This window comes from Caretta caretta, chromosome 1, assembly GCF_965140235.1.
Source record: "Caretta caretta isolate rCarCar2 chromosome 1, rCarCar1.hap1, whole genome shotgun sequence".
NCBI lineage: Eukaryota > Metazoa > Chordata > Testudines > Cheloniidae > Caretta > Caretta caretta.
The window spans coordinates 149179071-149203575 of record NC_134206.1 but is presented as its reverse complement, the minus strand read 5'-3'; the positions used below and the strand labels follow the sequence as shown (position 1 = coordinate 149203575).

Below are 24505 nucleotides of genomic sequence, written 5' to 3'. Positions count from 1 at the left end.
TACATTTTACAGAACAATGGCTATCCTCTTTCACGGTGAACAACACTATTCACATGACATAGCACATGTGATTTTGGTTCACGATCGCATTTTGCATCTTCTATTGAGTGCCTGTGGCTTTGGTGTTAGAGATCACACACGCAGTGCTGGGCAACAGAATTCGGCTTGCAGGAGGCCAGAGCAAGCCATAGTCTTTCGGCTTCTGCAACCTTCATAGCAGCAGCGCCCTCCTTTCCCATACCAAGCAAAGCCCATTGAGTTGGCCATTTAGTGCTGTGGTTTTCCTGTTTAACGTGCAGCAGCAGAAACCAAACTAAACCCCTCCCCCGCATCCAATTCTCTGGGATGATCGCCTTTCCCCTCCCCCTACTGCCTGGCTCGTATCAGGGAAGAGCCCTGCTAGCCAAACGCGAACAGCTCAGCGCCAATGCCCCTTCCCCCCCGCCCTCCCACCGCGTGACTAACTGCGGGGACGATTTCTTTTCAGCCACAGGCAAACATCCCAATAGGAACAGGCACCTCTGAATGTCCCCTTAATTAAATTCCCCTATTTCAACCAGGTTACCATGAACAATGTCACTCTCTTGAGGATAACAGAGAGAGATAAAGAACGGATGTTGCTTGAATGCCAGCAAACACCGAGACCATACGCTGCCAGGCTTTGTCATGCAATGATACCAGATTACTTGCTACTAGCATGGCATGGTAAAGTGTCCTACCATGGAGGATGGAATAAGGCTGCTGTCCTCAGAAACCTTCTGCAAAGGCTTTTATAGTACCCCCCAGGAGAGCTTCATGGAGATGTCCCTGGAGGATTTCCGCTCCATCCCCAGACACGTTAGCAGACTTTTCCAGTAGCAGTACTGGCCACGAATGCATCCCAAGTCCTCAGGGCTACTTAATCATTTAAAAAAAGCTTGTTTTTTTAACATGTATTATATTTAAAAAGGTACACTCATCAGAGGTCCCTTCTCTGACTTCGTTAGGTTGGGAGGGTATTTCAGTCAGAGTGATAAAAAGATCCTGGCTGTTGGGGAGAAAGGTGTGCTGTGTGCTCTCCCCATGCACGTCCTCCTCCTCCTCATCTTCCCGATCTGAAAAATCCTCAGGCATGGCGGAGAGTACCCCATCATCGGAGTCCATGGACGGGGTGGGGTAGTTGTGGTGGCCCCTCCTAGAATTGCATACAGCTTAGCGTAGAAGTGGCATGTCTGGGGCTCTGTCCCAGAGCGTACGTTTTGATTCTTCGGTTTTCTGGTATGCTTGTCTAAGCTCCTTAAATTTCATGCGGCACTGTGTTGCCTCCCTGATGTGGCCTCTGTCCCTCATGGCCTCTGAGATTTTTTTGAAATGTTTTGGGATTTCGTCTTTTTGGAAAGTAGTTCTGATAGCATGTATTAGCACGCTCTCCCCATACAGCGATCAGATCCAGTATTTCCCGTTCGGTCCATGCTGGAGCTCTTTTTCAATTCTGGGACTGCATGGTTACCTGTGCTCATGAGCTCTGCATGGTCACCTGTGCTGATGAGCTTGCCTGGCCAAACAGGAAATGAGGTTCAAAGGTTCCCGGGCCTTTTCCTGTACACCTGGCCAGTGCATCCGAGTTCAGAGTGCTGTCCAGAGTGGTCACAATGGTACACTGTGGGATAGCTCCTGGAGACCAATACCTTCGAATTGCATCCACACTAACCCTAATTTGAAACGGCGATGTCAATTTCAGTGCTAATCCCCTCATTGGGGAGGAGAACAGAAATCAGTTTTAAGAGCCCTTTATGTCGAAAAAAATGGCTTCATTGTGTGGACGGGTGCAGGGTTAATTTGGATTTAACGCTGCTAAATCAGACATAAACTCATAGTGTAGACCAGGCCTTAGACATTACGTAATACCTGATGCTGTGTGAGGAGTATCAAGTAGCCAGTTATGCATTGCCTATTATAGGGGGTGGTTATCTTACCAGAGGTGACCCTAATAGGTCAACATCTTTCTAACCGTTCTGTAAGGGTTGGGGGCACTTGGCTGGGAGGTTCTGTCCATTTGCTTGATCAGAAAGAAGACCTCAAGTCAATGTAAACTCGGCCTATTTATACCAAAAATGTTTCTCTGTTTGAGTCTGTGGAAAACCCAGCTTGAACCAATATATGCAGGCCACCCAAGGGGTGTACTTTTCTGAAGGCTTGTACCACCTGAGTGAGTCACCTAAACCACCCCCCACTATTTTAAGCTCCTTGGGGAGCTGTGGCAACCTGTCCCCCCTGGAATTGCATACAATCCCTGGCCCACAGTGATACACAAACCTAGTACAATATGGTTCCCACAGATATTGCTTGGGATTACAATATCTTTCACACAAGTATATTAGGAACTTTTGAAAATTGTAGGTATTACTTTACGTACATGGAGAAGGAGCTAACAGTTAAAATGTATCTGTTTGCTAAACTATTCATTTCTGTCATGTAATTGAAGGAAAAAAAGTATTTGTTGGCAAAATAGTGTTTGTGTATCTAGTCCTTCTCAGTAAGATCTCTGATAACGGAGAATAAAACTATGGACAACTTTGGCCATAAAAATAGGTGACTGCATATCCATATTTGATGTTTTAGGTTCAGATCCTACAAACAAACATGTATGTGAGTAACTTTATATATTTGAGTAGTCCCATTGATCTCAGTGGGACTACTCGTACAAAACTGGATCTGTATATTTACAAATTTTAGCTCTTTGTTTGCAATTAGAATAACTCACTTGAATTCTTCTATGGGATCCAACCAAAACATTTTATATCCAACACACACACATTCCCACATAATAGCTCAATGAAAAAAAATTAGTTTTAAATTTTAAATATAGAAAGGATACTGATATTCTGATGATTGTGGCATACATAGTTGTAATACCACACAGCAAACAAATCCATTGTTTGTTTTGTTTTCAGAAAGCGAGGCTGCTAGCTGAAGCAGAAAATTATGTTTGGTGCATTGGGTTTGTGGATTATTTTAGTCTTTTGCACCAATGGAAAAAAATCATTTTTAATAAAAATTAAAATTGGAAATATTACAAATCCACAGTTAAGCAGTTAAAAAAATAATTGTGCGCCAGAGTCAGATCTGAAGAGGCTTCTATGAGAATCTGAAACACTAAATATGCTACAAGTGATGACCTTTTACACATATTTTAGTAGTCTGCTTTTCCTTGTCCTCCAGTAATGTCATCTTACTTCAAAATTTATTGACAATGTGCTTCATAAATATTCATTGTTGAAATGAAAAGTAAGTAGACTTTGTTTTGAAGTCAATATTGAGTTTGTTAATGAAAATGGTTGTTAATTAATTAAATGGCAAACTTAACTGAACTTATAAGAAACTCTTGCTCGTATTGACAGTTTTTCATGAAGAAATGATGCATAAAAATTAAGCTCCCCTCCCCTCTATATACTGAATTATCCTTTTATATGTGCTCTAGGGGAAGGTGAATCGACATAGATAACCTGACTTCTTGAACAGTAGGTGGTAAGAGGTGAATTTCTCTTAGTACTCTTATGGAGGTGCCAGTTGCGGCTCCATAGTTGAGTGGATTGAAGAGAGGATTGAAGTTTGCATGTAATGGCATGTTATAATATTAGCTATTTCTTCAGCTACCTGTTAGGGAGATGATCATGTACAGTGTGATTGCCCAGAATCGCAAAACATAAGCTAACATATAATAATGTGCATAGTGATAAATCACAAAGATAGAGAGATAGAGAAAGAGGTGCAAGCAAGTACAGAAAATATTGGGGTGGGGGGAAGCAGCAACAACGTTCTGAACTATTCAGTTGTCAAAATAAAATAGGTTTATTTGGGATTCTCTCAGTACAGTATATTATTATTATTATTATTATGTTTCATCTTCTAATATCCATATACACATCAGGTTTACAGAGAGCATTCTCTTAAAATACAGTGTTGTTTGACAGTTTCTGAAAAGAAACAAGAGAGTTGTAGGCCAAGTATGAAGGTGTAGATCTTAGTGGATAGCTTGCACAGTACCTGAGGGTTTAGTGGTCATAGTGGTCAAGCAACTGAACATCAGTTCCCAGTGATGCTGTGGCAAAAAGTGCTAATGCAATCCTTGGATATATAAACAGTGGTACAGTGAGTAGGAGTCAGGAGATGATTTTACCTTTGTATATAGCATCAATGAGACACTACTGAAACACTGAATATGGTTCTAGTGTCTGCATTTTTAAAAGAATCTCGAAAAATTGGACGGTGCACAAAAGAGCTGCAAAAATGATGAGAGATGGAGAAAATTCCTTACTGTGAGAGATTTCGAGATCTCAATCTGTTTAGTTTATCAAAAAGAAGACTGAGAGGTGACTTGATTACAGAGTATAAGTACCTTCATGGTGAGAAAATACCACATACTGAAAGGCTCTTTAAGCTAGCAGAGAAAGGCATGGCAAGAACCAATGGATGGAAGCTGAAGCCAGACAAATTCAAATGAAAAGTAAGCCACACATTTTTAACAGTGAAGGTGATTAACTACTGTGACAGGGTTGAGCCAGATGGCTACAGGAGAGTGATAGAAGGCAGATATATTAGCCCCAGGTTAAGTAGGTCCCTTTTCCCTGAGTAAGGTAACAGGGAATGTTCCAGAAGAATCAGGAACTTTCTGGAAACAATTAAGGCAGGCAGGCTGATTAGAACACCTGCAGCCAATCAAAAAGCTGCTAGAATCAATTAAGGCAGGCTAATCAGGGCACCTAGGTTTTAAAAAGGAGCTCACTTCAGTTTGTGGTGCATGCGAGAAGCTGGGAGCAAGAGGTGCACAAAGCTGAGAGTGAGAAGACGTACGACTGGAAGACTGAGAAATACGAGCATTATCAGACATAAGAGGAAGGTCCTGTGGTGAGAATAAAGAAGGTGTTGGGAGGAGGCCATGGGGAAGTAGCCCAGGGAGTTGTAGCTGTCACGCAGCTGTTACAGGAGCCACCGTAGACAGCTGCAATCCACAGGGTCCTGGGCTGGAACTCGGAGTAGAGGGCGGGCCTGGTTCCCCCCATCCCTCCATCCCCCCCAACTCCCTACTTGATACCGGAGGAGTTGACCTGGACTGTGGGTTCCACCAGAGGAGAAGGTCTCTGGCCTGTTCCCCGATCCACTAGGTGTATCAGCAGAGACTATGGGGATTATTTTTCTTCCTTTCCCCATGCTGGCCAGTGATGAGGCTAAGTGAGTGAACAGCAGATTTGAGCCACGAAAGTGGCCAAACTGAGGGCTGCCATGAACCTCTGAGGCAAGCAAATCCACCAATAAGCGCAGGACCCACCAAGGCAGAGGAGGAACTTTGTCACACTACTGGAACAAACTAACAAAAGGAAGTAGTGAATTCTCAGTCAAGTCTGGTTGCCTTTCTGGAATAAATGCTTTAGTTGAACACAAATTTATGATTTAGTCAAAAATGGTTCATAGGGTTCAATATAGGGGAACTTTAATGGCCTGTGATATACCGGTGGTCCTACTAGGTAATCTAATGATCCCTTCTGGCCTTAAACTATGGTGAATTCACTTTGCCTCGTTGTTTGTGTCTGTTCTTTCCTCACTTAATGAATGCTAAGAGCTTTATCTCATCCCCCTGAGGCCAACAGTAAAACTCTCATTGATTTCAGTGGTGCAGGGGTAGGCACCAGAAGTATACGTACGCAACATTTAGTTAAAACTGACAATATTAACTTCAGCTTTTTTCATTAACATGAATTGTGTGTGCTGTTGCCTCCCAGCAGGTAGTTAGTGCACGACTAATAGGGAGCAGTACGTCTCTTCATGTGAGCTACCTTATACCATTAGCTGGGTACACCTCCTCTTCATTCCCTGCCCTGGTTCATCTGACTAAAGCACTCAAGTCATATTAGTGCACGAGTGGCCACACGGAAAGCATAGACCCCCTCCCATGAACAAAGTGGTATCAGTCTCCAATAATAGGTTTGTTTCCAATCCATGGAAGGAGATGACACCCTACCTGCAACCTCCATGAGAGAAGTGGAAAAAGCACTAAGCCCCCTTACAGGTGACTTAAACTTCGACCATTTTCCTTAGCTAGACAACCTTCGTTTATGGATTGCTTGAGTAGTCCTAAAAGTAAGATTGATATTTATAGTAAAATAAAAGTGTGTTAATACCTTCTGGTATATCTAATCCTGTATATCTAATTGAGAAAGGAAAAATGAAATATTTACTCTCAAGGCAAATACCTCTTTTTCCCATCCATAGTGTATACCACAAAATAGGCTGTTCAACACTCATACAGGAGAAAGAAATGCAGTGGTTAATGTATACAGAAAAATCCTACCTGGTATATGAAAATAAAATGACAGGACCCACTGGGATAGTCAACACGGCCTGGAAAGCACATTTTAGTAGGAATAAACTTTTCTGAAAGTAGGAGTGTGAGTGAGGAACACTTTCTCCACTTTGGGCTAGAGACAGAAAATGGTAACTCCTGTTCCTGTGACAGTTTCTATGTTTCACAAGTTCTGGGCTCAACAAAAGCTTGCTTTGATTCCAATCCTGCCATAGCCCTGGTCTACACTAGGACTTTAGGTCGAATTTAGCAGCGTTAAATCAATGTAAACCTGCACCTGTCCACACGATGAAGCCCTTTATTTCGACTTAAAGGGCTCTTAAAATCGATTTCATTACTCCACCCCTGACAAGTGGATTAGTGCTTAAATCGGCCTTGCCGGGTCAAATTTGGGGTACTGTGGACACAATTCGACGGTATTGGCCTCCAGGAGCTATCCCAGAGTGCTCCATTGTGACTGCTCTGGACAGCACTCTCAACTCAGATGCACGATTGTTTGCCGTTGCTCTGACGCAGGGAGGGGCGACTGATGACACGGCTTACAGGGTTGGCTTACAGGGAGCTAAAATCAACAAAGGGGGTGGCTTTACATCAAGGAGTATTTCAGGCAGGACTTCACGGAGGGTTCCAATAAGAAATGGTGCACGTAAGTTATTGTTCTTATTGGAACAAGGAGGTTAGTCTGGCCTCTGATTGATACATGGCTAGATTTACCTCGCTGCACCTTCTCTGTGAGTGACTGCAGTGTGACCTAGAGGAATGAGTCCCCTAGACGTGGGGCGGTGTGGGGGGTTGCAAATGAGTACAAAACAAATCTGGTCTATTTCTTGTTTTGATACGCTCCATCTATCTTTTACATCTTTGGCTGGCAGCAGACGGTGCAGAAGGACTGCATGCCATCCTCATCTCTTGCCTGCCCGGCAGAAGATGATGCAATAGGACTGCTAGCAATCCATATCACCATAAGATGGTTCAATAGGACTGACTGTAGGACTAAAGAGAATGACTTGATCCAAGTCACTCCAAATTTAGTCCCTGCGCCCATGTCTGCCTGGGCGCTCCTGATCGACATCACACAGGCGACCAGGAACACCTCGGACATGACGATGACGGCTACCAGTCCTATTGCACCGTCTGCTGCCACAAGGCAATGGGTTGCTGCTGCTGTGTAACAATGCAGTACCGCGTCTGCCAGCACCCAGGAGACATACGGTGACAGTGAGCTGAGCGGGCTCCATGCTTGCCGTGGTATGGCGTCTGCACAGGTAACTCAGGAAAAAAGGCGCGAAACAATTGTCTGCTCTTGCTTTCACGGAGGGAGGGAGGGAACGGGGGCTGACGATATGTACCCAGAACCACCCGTGACAATGTTTTAGCCCCCTCAGGCATTGGGATCTCAACCCAGAATTCCAATGGGCAGCGGAGACTGCGGGAACTGTGGGATAGCTACCCACAGTGCAACGCTCCGGAAGTCGACTCTAGCCTCAATACTGTGGAAGCACTCTGCCGAGTTAATGCACTTAATGCACTTAGAGCATTTTCTGTGGGGGGACAGACACTCGAATATATAAAACCGATTTCTAAAAAAACGACTTCTATAAATTCGACCTAATTTCGTAGTGTAGACATACCCATAGGTTGGCTGCTGTGCAGTTGATGCAGATGTCTCCTCCTGTCTCATTCCTTTCCATCTTTTTCCCTGCTAGCATCACTTAGCTGAAGAGGGAGGAAGGGGGACAAAGTGGAAGTTGCTCCTAATTCCCGATTGTCTAAGGAAAGTAATTTTTCCAGTGCATTAGATTTTCTCTTTTTCTGTGTGTAAATGATGGTGAATGTTAAAAAGCTGGCATTCGTCACCATTCACCATAAAATGGTATCCAAGGCCCTGGTCCTGCAAAGTGCTTTATATAGCCAGATGTCTGCACCTACACAGAGGGGCCCACCCTCACAGAACAGTTTGCAGGATCAGGATGCAAGATACCATTTTTTCCCCCATTTAGAATATCTGTGGTATTTCTGTTGACAAGCATTGACTGTCAGCACCCACACAATGCACTACTGTTGTTATAAAGATACTGTATATTAGATTAGTTCATAGTTAAATCCATCCCCTCTAACCAGCCTTTCTGGAACAAGAAAATGTGTCCTATGCTTGTCTTTTAATTTGACAACCGTAATATATTATTATATTTATTTCATATGATGTGTATGCACCTTTGGGAATTAGATACTACCTATCACGCAGCCAAATACCTCAGAAGATTAACTGTCTCAAAACATTTGAACTCCCATCTGTGCCTCAGTGTTTAAACAGTAAAATAAAACTAGCATGCTGTACTCTGTTGTTTTATCTATAATGTCTCAATAAACTTCATATGCTTGCTGAAGCTCAGCAATTGTTTTGGAATAAGCATACCTATCAAGAATATTACATTCTTTTTATTCAAACTTGTACTCCATCACGTTTGTCAGAATTGCTCCATTTAGGATCCAATTATATGTTCCACTCTGATACTGAGACATAATGGTTAGCTTACAAAGAGATAGTTAGCTAGAGAAAGGGGCTTCTTGCTTGTAAAAATCTCTGTATAATAACTGTTTCCTTAAAAGGGAGACCCTTGTTATGGAGAATAGATAAGTAGCAGAATTATCCATATACATTAAGTGAAAATACGGTTTTTTTTATAATTAGTAGTGCACACTGTACAGCTTCATATGTAGAAATATGTTTTGAAATATAACTATTTTAAAAGAAAAGTGGTTTTTTTTTTCATTTATTTTTTATTTCAATATAAAGGTCCAGATTCTGTGGAGTAGCCAAGCTATACACTGCTTTAGTCTTCAGTGGGAGAAGGGAAATAAAAGTCTGGCAGGCACCCACTAACCATAGCTCCCAGAGGTTGTCCAAGAATTGTGGATTACTGGGATTTATGGATGTTCTGAGCATTTACTGCTTTTTTTCTGGCCACAGTATTCCTGGATGTTCGTGAAAGGATCTCATGGAAGACACATCTCTAGTATCTCTCTGTAAAAGAAACTCAGTAGTTAGTCCAGATCTCGTACAAGAGTCTGACTTGCTAGTAGCAGCCCTACAACCAAATGTGTGCAAGAAGTACATGAGAGCAGGAATTAGGGGACATATGCAAGAGGAATTCTCCTGGAGCTATTTAAAGTAGTTCGGTAGAAAACTGCCAGAGGGCACCAGAGGAATTAGCCTGAAGCAATATAAAAGCTGAACAAAATTTTTAAAAGTCCTGGTTTTGATTGACTTGTATAAATTTATACAGAGGGAATATAAATATGTCTAGCACTTTTTTAGTTGACAAAATACTAAGTGCCTGTGTCAGCTGATTGCCAGAGCTGGTAGTAATGACCCCAGTGTATGTATTTTATTATAAAGTATTCTGTGTATTATTCATTATTTTAAATTGAACTCCCTGTATCTGATGTTCAAATTCTGTCCTTGGTCACATGTACACAACTCCCTTTGACAAAAACAAATTTTGTTGGTTTGTTGGTTGTGGTTGCTTTTTTTTTTTTTAATTGAGGGAAAGTTTAGCATATCACTGATTAGTAATGCAGTCCGCCTTGTCACTCTTCTAAAACTATTTCTACAGAATTTCTCTAATTCATACATGTAAAATAACAAAATGCCTGACTATTCACCCTCAGAAAATGATACCCCAGAGGGATAGTTTACTGTGTCCACATAGTTAGAAATGAAGTAATGTTCAAATTGAACACTTGTTTCTGATTCAAGGGATCAGTCCTGCTCCCATCTGTGCTATTTGGAACTTTGTCATTAATGTCAATGAGACCATAATTGAATCTTCAGGTTGTTTGATACATATTGTCAACAAAGGAGACAGGTATGAACATAACTAGTGAACTACTCTGTACTAATTCTGCATGGAGTGTAAAAGAGTCTATGTGTGTTTCAGACATTTGATGGGTAGGGTTATATTAAGTCATGCCATGCTGTACTGATGGCATATCACATCATATCACCGTGGAAGATGTGATAAAGTGTATCATATGGCACAGTGCCCTGTTTTGGTAGGGTGGTGGGAATTTGCTTGGGCCAGCAGGAGGATACCCAACTTCTGAAAAGGAGAGGGGGTTTGACACACCAGGGTACAAGCCATACTAAAGAGTAGCTGTGTCACTCATGCCTTCTAACCAGATAGGCAAAGACTATATAGCTGTCCACTTGTGGGGGGGGAGGTTTTAGTAGTTGCCAGGTGCACTTGTGAGAAGCTGAGGAACAACCCCAGTTTTTTCAGAGAGAGGAGGTCCAGTATAGTTGGAATCTCAGTACGCTTTGGAGGTAGCTGCCAGTGTTGGTACCATTATGACATACCAGGGTACAATCCAGACCATTGGGTAGCTATGTCACGCCTGCCCTCTAACCTGGCCTGCCCTTTACAATGCTTTGCTGCTGTAGCCTCCAGTATGGATTGCTCACAACCAGCTGCCAGCATGCAAGTCGGTCCCAGCTATGTCCCTGTGTGCTGCAGCCAGCCAGACCTTGGCTCTTACCAGCCTTGGTTATATAGCAGGTGACCCCAGAACACTCCTAGTGGTGTCTAACTTAACAAACTATATCAGTCATGCAAATTTTCCCAACATATGCTTTGAGCAGTCTTACTGAACAAATTTCTCTCAGAACCCAGCAAAGGCTTCCTTTGTTGCTTCAGGTGCCATGAATGTGATGGAGAGAGGGGGTCACTTGGGTTATTTGTCCCTCCTTTTTATAGTTACAGTCCCCCTTTTGAAAAAAAAAAAACATTTCCAGCTAAGATTCAGGAGACAAAGAATCTATGTGGAAGGATATTCCCTGCTGTTTTTTTTCCACCTATTTGAGCTTCCTTTGTCTTTCCTTCCTGCTTGATGACTCTGTTTACTGCTTAAATGCAAATAACCTCACATTATGTGTTGCCACATGTATTTTATCAGGTCCATATTGACCATCAAATTATGAGTTTTCAAATGATACCTCACAAGACATAGTTTGTACAACAATTGTTATAGTAGTATGTAGGGTCTGTCACAGGGAGATCCTGTGCCCAGACATACTGGAGCTGAGCCCCTTCTCCTGCCTCACAATGGACATCAGTGTGTGTCTGGGGGAGAGCGAGGGGCTTCTCTGTCACCCATTGGCCAGTCAGGGGGGAGCAAGGGGATTTGAGTTTCTCTCATGTTGCCACTCAGTGTAAAGCCCTCCCAGTCATCTGGGGGACATCTCACCATGATTGCTGCCCTGCCCTTCCTCCCTATAGTTCAGGAATTTTTTACCATTGACCCAGAACTCGTAAGAGTTTAGAGGGTTTTTCAGCTTCCTCAGAGCATTGCAGTGCTTAGGTTAAAAGGATGCAGGAATTTCACTGTTAGGAAATAATACAGTAATGTCTGTCACAACTTTTGGCCAGTGTCTACTGCAGGCAAAAGCTAAAGGACCAACTCCCAGAGGTAAAAGAAACCTTGACATGGGTAGGGTGCCTGTAAGGAGAAGGGGAGACCTAAAATTGTCAAACTGATGGTCCACCTTGCTGCCTTCTGCCCCCATTGTGAGAAGTGGAGAGAATGAGCACACTCAAAACTGAGCTGAGTCCTAGGGGTTAGACTTACAAGGATCTGTCCCAACTCATTGGTTATATGGTGTGCTCTCTGTAACTTCAAACTGGACCTAGTTAAATATCTGCAGTGTCAGAGGGAAGGGGCAGATAGTGCCCCACCCATTGTTAAATTAATAAAGTTGTGGCCTCTCTCTGTTTTGCATTCACCTTTGCCTCTGATCATTATTAGATATTGCAGCTATGCGTCTTCTTCTGGGAAGCCACATGCATTGACTGCTTAACTGTCAGATAGGTCAATAAATCTTTTACTAGACATACATTTTCTCTCTCTCTCTCTCTCTCTTATCCCATTAAGATTCTTAATGTTTCGTGAACCCTGCATGGTTATGTGAAAATTTAGGATACTTAAAAACAAACAAACAAAAATCCAGCAACAACAACAAAGAAATGTTGGTATGACTTCTGCGCCTAGAATTCTTAGTATTTTGTTGCAAGATGCAGCTACTGTACTGTAAGTTATCCAAAACAGTCTTTTCTTCAAAAGATAGATTTTTAATCTTTTTTTTAAATTAAACCTAACACCTTCCATGGCCAAACCCTCTGTGAGACAGTGGACTATTTCACACTATGCTATTATGTCAAATGATAGTTTTAGTTAGAACCTGTTTTCTCTCTGTTCATAATTAAGATAAAAGAATGTGCAGTAAAAATTCATGGCAGTTGATGTATCTCATGTACTTTTTAAGAATCCACATTTAATTAGAACTATTTTATCCCCTCTCATTCACATTTGTAATGAATTTATGACAACTTTTACAGTAATATTAATAACATAATCATATTTGTAGTAAGACATAATATGTGGTTACTAATAGATTTTATTTGAACATGGGGGGAGGGGGGGAATGAACAACCCAGTAGGAGGTTTTTTAGAGCCAGGTGAATTATTCTACTCTTCTCATTACCAAAATTTGAATTATACTAAAAGATCAGTAAGTGCATCAATACTTTTAGGGTAAAATGAACACTACAGACCCAGGAAATTCTGAATTAAGGTTAAACTTAAAAGTGAGCCAATCATGTTAAGCTATGGACACGCATAATTAGTGCACATAACTGTACTCTATCCTTTAATAATGCCATGCAATAACAGTTAGTGTTTGTACAGTTACAGTTAGTGTTTGTAATCCTAGGTTAAACTGTTTTCTTCCAGACTTGCTACACTTTTTCACTTTTTTTTTGTCTTCTAATATCACTCCAACCTAACTGCCTAGATTGCAACTGCAGTGATTTCTTCTTCACTTTGTCACTCTCTTTTCTGCCTTGGACTACAGCAGTGATTTTGCATTCCACATTGCTTCTGTCTCAGTATGCAATGTACAGAGGAATATCTTTGAGCTGAACAATCAGCCAAAAAAAAAAAAAATTCATAGGAAAAGTGTCAAAGCACAATAGTGTGAGCAGTTTTACATTAAAGGAAAAAGGAAGGGGAAGGGCCTGTTCTAGTGATAGTTAAGCTCCTAATGAGGGATAAAAGGTCATCTAACACCTAAGGTTGGAAACAGCCCTTGGGATTATTTCTTAGGTCTGTAAGAGCGAAGATATGAAAATATTTGTATAAAGATTCAAACTTTTGAGCTGAGGATATTTTATTCAAACTTCTCAGAACATTCCAATATTTCCCCAAGATGTTAATTACTTTTCTGGTAGTTTTTTTTTAAATTTATATTAAATGCAGACAGTAAAAAATATGAATATTCAGCGATGTAAAATTAAATTGCTTCAAAATGGTATTCATTTTAAGACTACAACAGTAATGAACATCTTGTGAAAACCTGGGTCAATTTATATAAAATTAGCATCATCTACTGTTTGCCAATTTAGAGCTTAAATATTTTCAATTATTCTATTACTTAAGCTGTCAATCGGTCTAATTTAACTCTTCAACTGAAGTACCAAATTTCAGTATCCAAAGTTTTACAATTAATATTTTGACACACCTGGCCAAAATTGCAAAGGTTCTTTGATGTTAAAGTCAGAGTCTCTTTCTTTAATCCACCTTTCTGCCAGATCCACTTTTCTCTGGAGGCAGACAAAGGTGTATCTTTCTATGTTCTGTTGATTTGCTGCCAGCCAAGCCAGTGTACCAGGTTATTAATACATATTCCTATGTATGGAGCAATCCAGTTAGTTTTTAGGAGCCTACTGATATTGGAATAGGATTAGAAGGCACCTCCTATGTCATTGAATGCAGTCCCCTGCTATCTCAGACAACCTCATCATATAATTTCCTTCATAAATTTATCAAACTCTATCTTAAAACTTGTTAGCTTGTTTTCTCCCATTCCTCCCTTGGCTGGGAGAAGTGCTTCAAATTTCCTCTAGCTGACCAGACTTTTTCTTGATTGGTGTCAGCTGGCTATGGTAAAAACAATGTATTGAACAGGTCCCAAACCTTTTCTGTTGCATTCACTTCATAATAGTCTTGCCTGAGACTTCTCTCAGCAGTGAGGGAATTTGGGTTTCCCATATGGTAACATAGAACACCCTCCTTGGCTCTTACAAGGGTTTCATTGATTGACATACTGTCAAAAATAACTATTACTGGAGTCCTCGTCTTTGTTTCTTTATGTTGAGTAATAAGTCTCATGCACTAGGTTTAGGAATATATAGAATAATCTTGGATGCTTTTCAAGACCTCATCTAAGAAGTTAACTCATCTTATAGATATGACTTTTTTGTTTGCATGATAAATTAGTGGACATGGAATCTTACATATATAATAGACTCTATAAAATATTTTTTTCCAAAATATTAACCATTTTACAAATTTAGTTTTTCTTCTTAAAAAGATAATCCCATGCCAGTGCTACAGTATTTAGCTCAGGATTAAACTCTTCTATGAACAGAGTATGACCACCCCAGAACTTTTTGATATCAGCTGGCAGAGGTCACAGGGGTACATAAGGGGTTATAGGAATCCCCTGGTCTGGTGTCTACATACTAGTCCACCAAAGAATGTCATCTTTAATGAAAACCTGAGTCATGATGGTCATCATAATCATTTTGAGATGTATATATGGAAAATATGTGTGGAGTTATGTATGTAAAAATTGGTTAGTCTCTAAGGTGCCACACTTACTCCTTTTCTTTGTATGTACTTACTAAAAATTATGTTCACTAGGTCTGCGAATTAAAGGAGGTCGTCAAAAGGTTATTCACATATTCCTGTCATGTGGGGGGAGAAGGGAGGGGAGAGAGATGCTCCCTCTCTGGCCCTGTGCAAATTGCTTGTGGGGGCTGCAGGAAAAAAACAAAAACTCCAGGGATTATTCTGTTTAGAAGGAAGACAGTGAACTTTTGGAACTATATCTGAGGTGCAACTATACGAAGAGAGTGGGGATGGAGTGAGCAGTGGTGAGACTTTGGAGAAGGGACGGGGCAAGGTAAGGAGGTTCAGTTTTCTGCAATTAGAAAGTTGGCAAACCTATACTCAGAGGTCTTCCAGGGGGTACATCAACTCATCTAGATATTTGCCTAGTTTTACAAAAGGTGACATAAAAAGCACTAGCGAAGTCAGTACAAACTAAAATTTCATAGACAATGACTTGTGTATGCTGCTCTGTATATTATACACTGAAATATAAGTATAATATTTATATTCCAATTTGTTTATTTTATAATACCATGGTAAAAATGAAAAAGTAAGCAATTTTTCATTAATAGTGTTCTGTGACACTTTTGCATTTTTATGTCTGATTTTGTAAGCTTTTAAGTGAGGTGAAACTTGGGGTTTCACAAGACAAGTCAAACTCTTGAAAGAACTACAGGAGTCTGGAAAGGTAGAGAGCTCATTTTATTAAGTCATCTTTCCTGTGTACATGATATTTTCAGGGTCAATAACTTATAATGCGGACCGTAAAATCTAATTGTTTTAGTTTACGCATTATTTGTACGTGTTGATGTTAGAAGCTGAATATAGCTAACTATACTCTTCTTTTTGGAAAAAGAAAACCATCACATTAATGTTTCTTTTCTTCTTATTAACACACTTGCCTTAACACCCCTGATAAATGTTGATTTGAAATTAGTTTGTTTAAAACTTTAAGGAGTAGGCTCACATTTATATAATGGACCTCTGATCACCTGTTTACTTTCAAGAATAATATCTCTGTTGAAATGTTTATGTTAATATTAAAGTTTCTAAACATTGCAGATTAACATTCAAATGTTGCAAGAAAGATGAAGCTAATCTTCTGTGAAATTAAGCCAATGTCTGCATAGATATTGAATTAACACGTAAGGGAAATGGATGCATTTTTAATTGTTTTCCTTCACCTCAGGGGACATATGCTGTACTATGAGTGGAAGTGATTTTATTATACTTAACAAGATTAAGAGAAAACAAAAAGGGATTTGACTTATTGGTCAGCTCTTAATAGATGTTGGAGCAGAGGTTCTCAGCCTATTTACCATTGTGGGCTGTATATGCAGCGTTCTGTGTTGTTAGGGTCACACCCACACTATATATATACTACCTATACATCTACATGGGCCGCAACTGTGTGCTGATTGCACCACAGGTTGTGAACCACTTTGTTAGAGTAGTAAGGAAAAATAGTAACAGTGAAAATCAGTTAACATATTGGGGAAATATATGAATGACAAAAACCTGTTGATGTTCTAAAATAAACTATATACAACAGTATTGTTCCTTTGATTTAGTCTAACTGATATTTTCAAATTGAATATTGTTTGGAAAAACAAAGTAAAAATTATGTGTCATGAGAATCATATTTTCCTTCCTTTATCTCAGCTGTGTTTTTCATAGAAACCTTCATTGCATTCTGGTCTCTAATGGATTTAGATTTATTGTGTTATGTAAATAACAGAGATGAAAGATTAGTAGGTAGTATGCATCAGTAATATTTTTGTAGTCAGCCAATAGCATAGTAGTGCTTCCATTAATATAGTGCAACTCCAAAGGGAATATTGTGTTTATCAGATGCTTCCCTCATTTTGCTACTTTTAAAAGAGCCATTTTAGTAAAAGCCTGCTCTTAGAAACAGTGCCACAGGGAAGACTGATTTTCTTAATCTGCAGAGCAGACCCACTTTTTTTGTCCAAGTTGAATAATTAATTGCCATCTTTTTTAATACTACGTGAGCACCGCATTGGTTTAAAGAATGCTGGAAAGAAGAAAACGTTGATTTTTTTATTCTTTACTATTTTTATGTCCATCTTATTCTTGTCTTAATTTCAAGCACTTCTATGTTGTGGACTAGTGCTATACCATCTAGTAAATCTTCCTTTCTGATGCTATTGAGAATAGGAGAATTGCTGTGGATAAATATGACCTGCCTTGGGCTTTGCCTAAAAACTGAACAAGTAGAACTCAGACTGGAGGCACTAGTAAATATATATATATATTCCCCTTATTATTTTTCTTTTGTTTGTGTACTTTTTTTTATCTGTACTTCCATGTTCCAACCTGACTAGAAACAAGCAGAACTAAGGATCTTTTAAGAAAACCCATGTTCTCATGAAATTTCCAGATTTAAGAGGTTTAGATAGTTTGAATTAGCATCTGGACATTTGAATGTTTGTCTGAACTTAAATAAACTGCTAACCCTTTTCAGATTTGTATATTCATTGTTAAAATGTTATATTCAAAGTAAAAGGTTTGATGCTGAAACAGTTTCACCTCCTGAGAAAACAACCTTCCTTTATGTAGCACACAGTGTACATCTGAATAACTGAAAACATGAGAAATGTGACATCACTTGTTTTCCAGGGGGGAATGTTGTGGTAAATATATACAATTGTGTAGTACAGTCCTTTAATATGTGCATTTATTTCTTTAACTCCCACCCAGTGTGTGCATATGATTTATGCTCTCTTAACAATAAAAGAGTATACTATTATGTTGCTATATGTAGCTTATTTTTTTCTCAAATCAAATTTCTGGTATTTTTAAGGTATCCAAAGATCTACCAGAGAAAGAAAGAGAAATTGAGCATCTGCTAAATAATTTCACCCAGTTTGAACAACAGTTAAGTCAGCTGATACTGTGGGTATCTCCCGTCAAGGATCAATTAGAACTTTACAACCAAGTGGGCCAACTAGGAGCTTTTGATATTAAGGTAATGTTTTCTTTTTTAAATTTCTGTATTTTTCACTGATACAAAGTCAGCTCTACAATGAAACATGGACTTTTTGTCCCTCCTCTTCCTCTTATTCATAAAAAACAAAACATTTCTTGTTACATTGGCAATGTAATTTGTGCAATCTGTTTGGTTTGTGATCATTTTCCATTCAGTTATGAAAAAATAAAATTGTAATAAATACTTTCTACTTAAGAATCCAAAGAAAAAATATGACTCAAATACTGTTAATTGTCAGTGCAGTGATAGGCGAATTAGGTGGGCAGCTCAAGTTAACAATAAAGTCTCATGTAACAAGTTGTGAATAGTCCCCTAGATCTCTGGAATTAAAAATTCTATGCATTAAGATGCATTTTCTTTATTTACTTATTCTTCTACCAGCAGATGCCAGATTTAGAGCAAATCATTGCAAAGGATAAATGTAAAGCTCTGGCAGTTTTATCTTTGAGAATTTTTTTACCCTATTCTTTCATACCAGAGTAAGGACCTTGAACATTTGTGCTCTGAGAAATCTAAAGTAGTTATAAAACATCATGTATGGATTGGATTCTGCAAACCATTACTAGAGTATGCAGTAGTTAATACTAGTGCTATACCAATATCTTCAGTGAAATAACACTCAGGAATAAATATTTTATGTGGTGATAAGGTTTGTAAGTTCAAGTCCTGTATTGTGGTTAGATATAACTCAGCATATATAGGGCCATGTTTTGATACTCTTACTTACGTTGAAAAGTATCTAACTCTACAAATAGCCTTATTCAAGTCATTAGGCTTACTTATGAAATAAAATACTACTCAATGCTAGCAATAGTATTGTAATCTGACACTTAATGTGTAATCATGTGTAAAACAAAATATGTGTTTGAATAGGATGAATGAATGATGTCAGATAAATTAGATTTAAAAAATTTATTATGATACAGTTTCTTGGGACTGTATCTAAATGGTTTCTGCGTGTAGGACAGGGGTTCTCAAACTGGGGATCATGACCCCTTAGGAGGTCACGTGGTTATTATGTGGGAGGTCACGAGCTGTCAGCCTCCACCCCCAAACCCCGCTTCACCTCCAGCATTTATAATAGTGTTAAACATATATATATATATATATATATATATATATATATATATATATATAGTGCTTTTCATTTATAAGGGTGGGGGTTGCACTCAGGGGCTTGCTGTGTGAAAGGGGTCACCAGTACAAAAGTTTGAGACCCACTGGAGCATTTGGATGTGTATAGGTATGTGAAATATATTGGGACACATCCCCAGCTAGTGAAAATTGGTTTAATGCCATTGAAGTCAGCAGTTGAAATCAATGGAGTTTCAAGAGTTTACACCAGCTGAGGATCTGTCTCACTCTTTGATTAATGGTCAAGTCCAATATTTTTTCAGCTGTTGCTGTGTTTTTTGTATCAAAACACGTTTGGTGAAACAGCATTTCAAAAAAAAATTGTTCTAAGAATACAGTAGAATTATATTTTTGCCTTGAATGAAGTGAAACTGTAATTATTTCCAAATAATTGAGTTGCATTGAAGCTGTTTATTAATTAATTCTATTTCTTTTATGGAAGTGTTTTAATACCAAAACACTTTGTATCTTACACAATCGATTTATATAAAACAGCTGATCTCAAGTCCTGTCCCTGACAGAATGAGTTCAGCTACAACATTGATTCTGTCTTTGAAAGATATAAAACAGCTCAATTGCAAATGCCTTTGTATAGAGTGAGCAAAAGATGTACTTGTGTTTTTGCAAAATATAATCGGTGTTTATTTCCTGTAATTTTCACAGATTTTATACTTAATATTTGCATTATGTCTTTTCTGATATTCCATTGCTGTCCAGAAACATTCCATCGGAAATTGGCTAAGTTGCTGTGAATTATAACAGAGTATTGCTTTTGTTAATGTTTGTGAAAAGCCACATTCTGATTGGCTGTTTGGGGCCTCTTTTGTGCTGTCTCAGTCATTCTCCATATGGAGCTCTGAAATAAAAAGACAAAAAATATTCCTATAATGCTGAATGGGTGAGATAAAAATTTAATGGAGGGAGGGGATAAAAAGTGGCAAAGCCTGGTCCCTAAACTTCCTCTCTCCAGTAGTCTCGCTGTTTCTCCAGTTCTCTGCCAGAGAACAATCTGCTTCTTCCCTGATCTAGTTATTTATACCTAATCTATTTTTGTTTTATATACAGTGCCTCTCTCTCCATGACAGCGGCCTCTTCCCTTTTGTTGTGTACACACACACTTCCGTTCTATAAGAAGGGCTTCTTTTACATTTCAGCATTATGTATAAACTGATTGAGAGCCTTAAACCAGCTACATGTTTTGCTAAGAGCAGCCTTGCCATTTGTGTCAAGGCTATACAGGGAAGCAACAATTTATTTTTGAAGTCCCCCTGCTAGTGCATCTCCTGGTGGGTGCTTCAGAGGGAATCACTGCTTCCCTCTGCAGCCCGGTGGTGCAGTGCACACAAGCTCCACCTTATCTGATGCACCCTCATTCTCTACTTCTTCACATTCCTGCACTGTTATTCCATGCCGCAGTTTGTTCCTGTAAACATGCATGTGAGCAACTTTGAAAATGATGGCATTACTCATCTGAGTAAAGTTTCTTGTGTGCATGTGTTGTATTGGGCCCATACATTGTAAGCTCCTTACCACAGGTGTATATATTTCTCACCATGTAAATGACATAATTGTAGTTTTATTGCATTATTAAGACTCCGAATTGTTCAGGGGACCTCACAAAACTGGAAAATTAACAATAAATCTCTAGAGGACAGTTAAGAAATGGTGCTGAAATATTTTTCCTACTAAATTCTCTTCTTCTTCTATTATGAACCACTTTTCTTTGGAATGACATGTTTTAGAGCAGGGGTCTCAAACACGCGGCCTGTAGGCTGCATGCGGCCTAAGGGGTTATTTTCTGTGGCCTACCAGCTCCCCGGGGCACCCCCCCCAGCATTTACTTAGAGCGGCTCCGGCCCGGCGCGCACCAGGGGCAGGGAAGGCTCCCTCCCTGCCTGCCTGCCTGCCCCCGCACTGCTCCGGGAAGCGGCCGGGACCTGGGGAGGGTGGGGGCCCAGAGGTCTGTGTGTTGCCCTGGCCACTCATCCAGGTACCTCCCCCGAAGCTCCCATTGGCGAGGCACCAGGAGGAGCGGCCAGGGCAACACACAGACCCCTGGGCCTCCACCCTCCCCCAGGTTCTGTCCACTTCCCGGAGCAGAGCGGGGGCAGGGCAGGCAGGCAGGGAAGGAGCCTGCCCTGACCCCTGTGTGCGCCGGGCCGGCTCTGCGCCCCGAACCCCTCCTGCAGCCGAACCCCCTGCCTTGAGCCTCCCGCTGCACCCCGCACCATGACCCCCTGCCCTGAGGCCCCTGCCACACCCTGCACACCTCCTGCACCCCAACCCCCTGCCCTGAGCCCCCTGCTGCACCCTGCACTCCTCCTGCACCCTGACCCCCTGCCCCACCCTGCACCCCTCCTGCACCCCCTGGGGGCAGGGAGGGGGCGGAGTTGGGGGGGGATTTCAGGGAAGGGGTGGGAAGAAGCGGGGTAGGGGCGGGGCCTCACGGAAGGGGTGGAGTGGGGGCAGGGCTGGGGCAGCAGTGGGGGGGTGGTCAGTGATACGGCCCTTGGGCCAATGTACTAGTCCTCATGTGGCCCTCATGGTCATTTGAGTTTGAGACCCCTGTTTTAGGGCAACATCACCAACCTAAAATCAAACCTTTTTGTTTAAAGGGATTTCTTTAAATGTTCTTTAAATGTTAAATTAAAACCCCATATGCTTCTAGAAGTAAACCAAGGCAGGAATTACTGGTGGATGTGTGCCTGAGGCATGCACCGGTAGATTATTACTGCACTCCCTTTGTTGTGTTTTGTTGATGTGTATTATTAACCAGTTGATTTATGCACTTATTGTTGGAAGACCAAATTGATGTATCTGAAAATCTCTTCCTTCATGCCTGATGGAAAGGACTTTTAATGTATAATTTAAGGATATGTAGAATAAAGTATAATAGTTTTCAAATGGATCATATAGGTCTATTTGTGTGCTAGATATGGACCATCAAAAGCAGTATTTTCTGTTAAATTTTCATTGTTTTTTAAAATTCAGTTTGTCTTGCTTATTTATTTATTTTTATTAAAATTGTATTCATTTGTGTGTAAAAGAATTCATTTTATAAGTAATGTTGGCATGAACCATTTTTATTATTTTTTATTGTGGATGATATAGGACATTGACAAAGATGATCACTGGAATATAAAACATAATAGGTTTTTATCTGCATCCTTGTCTTTGTCAGTAGATTGTGTTTTAATGTCTTTAAAGCGCATAGATTTATGCTTTGCTTGGTTTGTCACTTTCTTCAGTGCACTGAGCTAACCCTTTACTAAAAAGTCTGTATCTTATTTGATTGAAAGCAAATGTGGTATTTTAGGGGTTATACTATTTGTATAGGTAAGATGAAAGTTTTGGAATTGACTATTTTGTTAAAAGATAGAAAAAAAATCATACAATCATAGAAGTGTAGGACTGAAAGGGACCTGAATAGATTAGTTCAGCCCCCTGCACTCAAGGCAGGACACAGTATTAACTAAAATAAAGTAAATAATTAAGAATAGAAATCATTAAACAACACAATTTCATAGGGACAAAATTAAAAAAGAATGAAAAGTAGAAAACATGGTAATATCCGTACATTGTGATTAGGTATGTGGAAGATAATTGGGGTAAATAGTTTTACAACCCACCACTGCCTGGCCATGACCCAAATATAAAGAACATTTTATACATTCTGTAATGTTGAGCAAGTTTAACATTTTAAAATGTCCATTACAAACAGTAATGGCTTAAGGGCTGCACTAAGTCCCCTTAGCATGTGCTTAATTTTAAGTAAATGAGTAATTCTCTTGCAGTCTATGGGAAATATATGTTTAGGATTAGGCATGTGCTAAAGTGCTGTACTGAATCAGAACCCAAAACTGATCTCTGATGTGCATGCTACATGCCATTATTTTGTTTGTTTTGTGGATTTTTTTTCTTTTTACCTTTTTGTGCCTGTAAACAAGATAAGGGGTACAGCAATGTTGTCATGTGATCTCTGATTTTCTAGTACGTAATATTTTTGATAATCCACAGCTAAACATTTCTTGGAATTATTCATTTTAAACTCTAATGTTTTGCATAAACATTAATGGGTGAAGTATCATTCTTATTCTTCTTTGAGCGGTGGTCCCTATATGGATTCCAAAAGGGTGCGCATGTGCGCCATGCACTGGAGCTGGAAGGGTTTCCCAGCAGTGTCCGTTGACCCGTGCATGTGTCCCCCTCATGTTTGCAGTTGAGGCTATAATATGGCCGTGTGGGTAAATGCTGCTCCAGTTCCCTCTTACTGCCTCATGGCTAGAGTCGGAACCCCTATTCCTTTGTGCTCTTAGCTGTGCTAAGAGCGTGATTCCCTGTCCGTTTCTCTTGTATATAGTTGTAGATAGTTTTTTGTGTTATGTAGTTGTAGTTACTTGTAGATGTATGATGTAGTTTTCACCCCTATGTGGGGAAACTCTGGCCTCCCGGGGACTGTGCCCCAGGGTCCTGGCTTCAAGAACTGTGCCTTTTGCCTGCTCTCATTTTCAGTGAGCAATGAACACCGGTGCTGTCTGTACTACCTTGGTGGGGCCCACGTTACTCTCTGTCCTATATGTAAGTCATTTCCTCCCCAAATGTGGAAGGATTGAGAACTTTGCCTCTGGAAGCTTTTAATGGAGGAGGCCACGTGCCCATGAGCACATTCAGATCCAGAACCAGAGGTGCACCGCCTATCATTGATGGTCAGTGCTCCTCTAAGCACCTCCCAGACATCAGATCCGATGGTACCAAGACCACTGGACAAGCCCTGCCATGAGAAGAAGCATGACATAGGCATAAGAGCAGATCCCCATACATGACTGCTCAGAAATGTATCGTTTCCTCCCAAAGCCACATCAGGTGAGAAGTCACATGTAGATCTGACCAGACTGCTGCCTAAGATTCCCAGAATTGAGGATAAGACAAAATGGTAGTGTAATCCAGAGGTACTGTCAGCTTTCCCGGTATTCACTGGTGCATCTGCCGCGTACCCCACCAGGTCTGCTGACACCACCTGTATCCTCAGGATTGTCGCACATGACTCCCCACACTTCCAGGCACCTGGAACCACTGCTGTCAACAGAGGAGCTGCTCCTCCCTTACCCATGGTCTCCATTTCTCTCCGCCCCTCCACTCACCTTCTTCCTCTCCTCTCCGGTGGACAAACCATTGCTGCCATCACTGGGATGAGATGTCCCATTGCTACATCGTGATCCTCTGGTACTGTCAGCGCTGCCATTCCCAGAACTGTCCTCGGAGTCCAAGGACCTCTCATGTACTGGGGGGGG

At 40.4% G+C, this 24505-nt stretch overlaps 1 protein-coding gene across 11 annotated transcripts in view; it reads left to right on the top strand.

The window, feature by feature from the left end:
• Window positions 1-24505, top strand: part of DMD (dystrophin) — a 2122534-nt gene that overhangs the window by 1472976 nt on the left and 625053 nt on the right. For all 11 annotated transcript variants that reach the window (XM_075132091.1, XM_048863664.2, XM_048863629.2 and 8 more), the window contains one exon: window positions 17895-18059. In XM_075132091.1, coding sequence (XP_074988192.1) covers window positions 17895-18059 — 165 coding nt within the window. The remainder of the gene's footprint in view (window positions 1-17894; window positions 18060-24505) is intronic.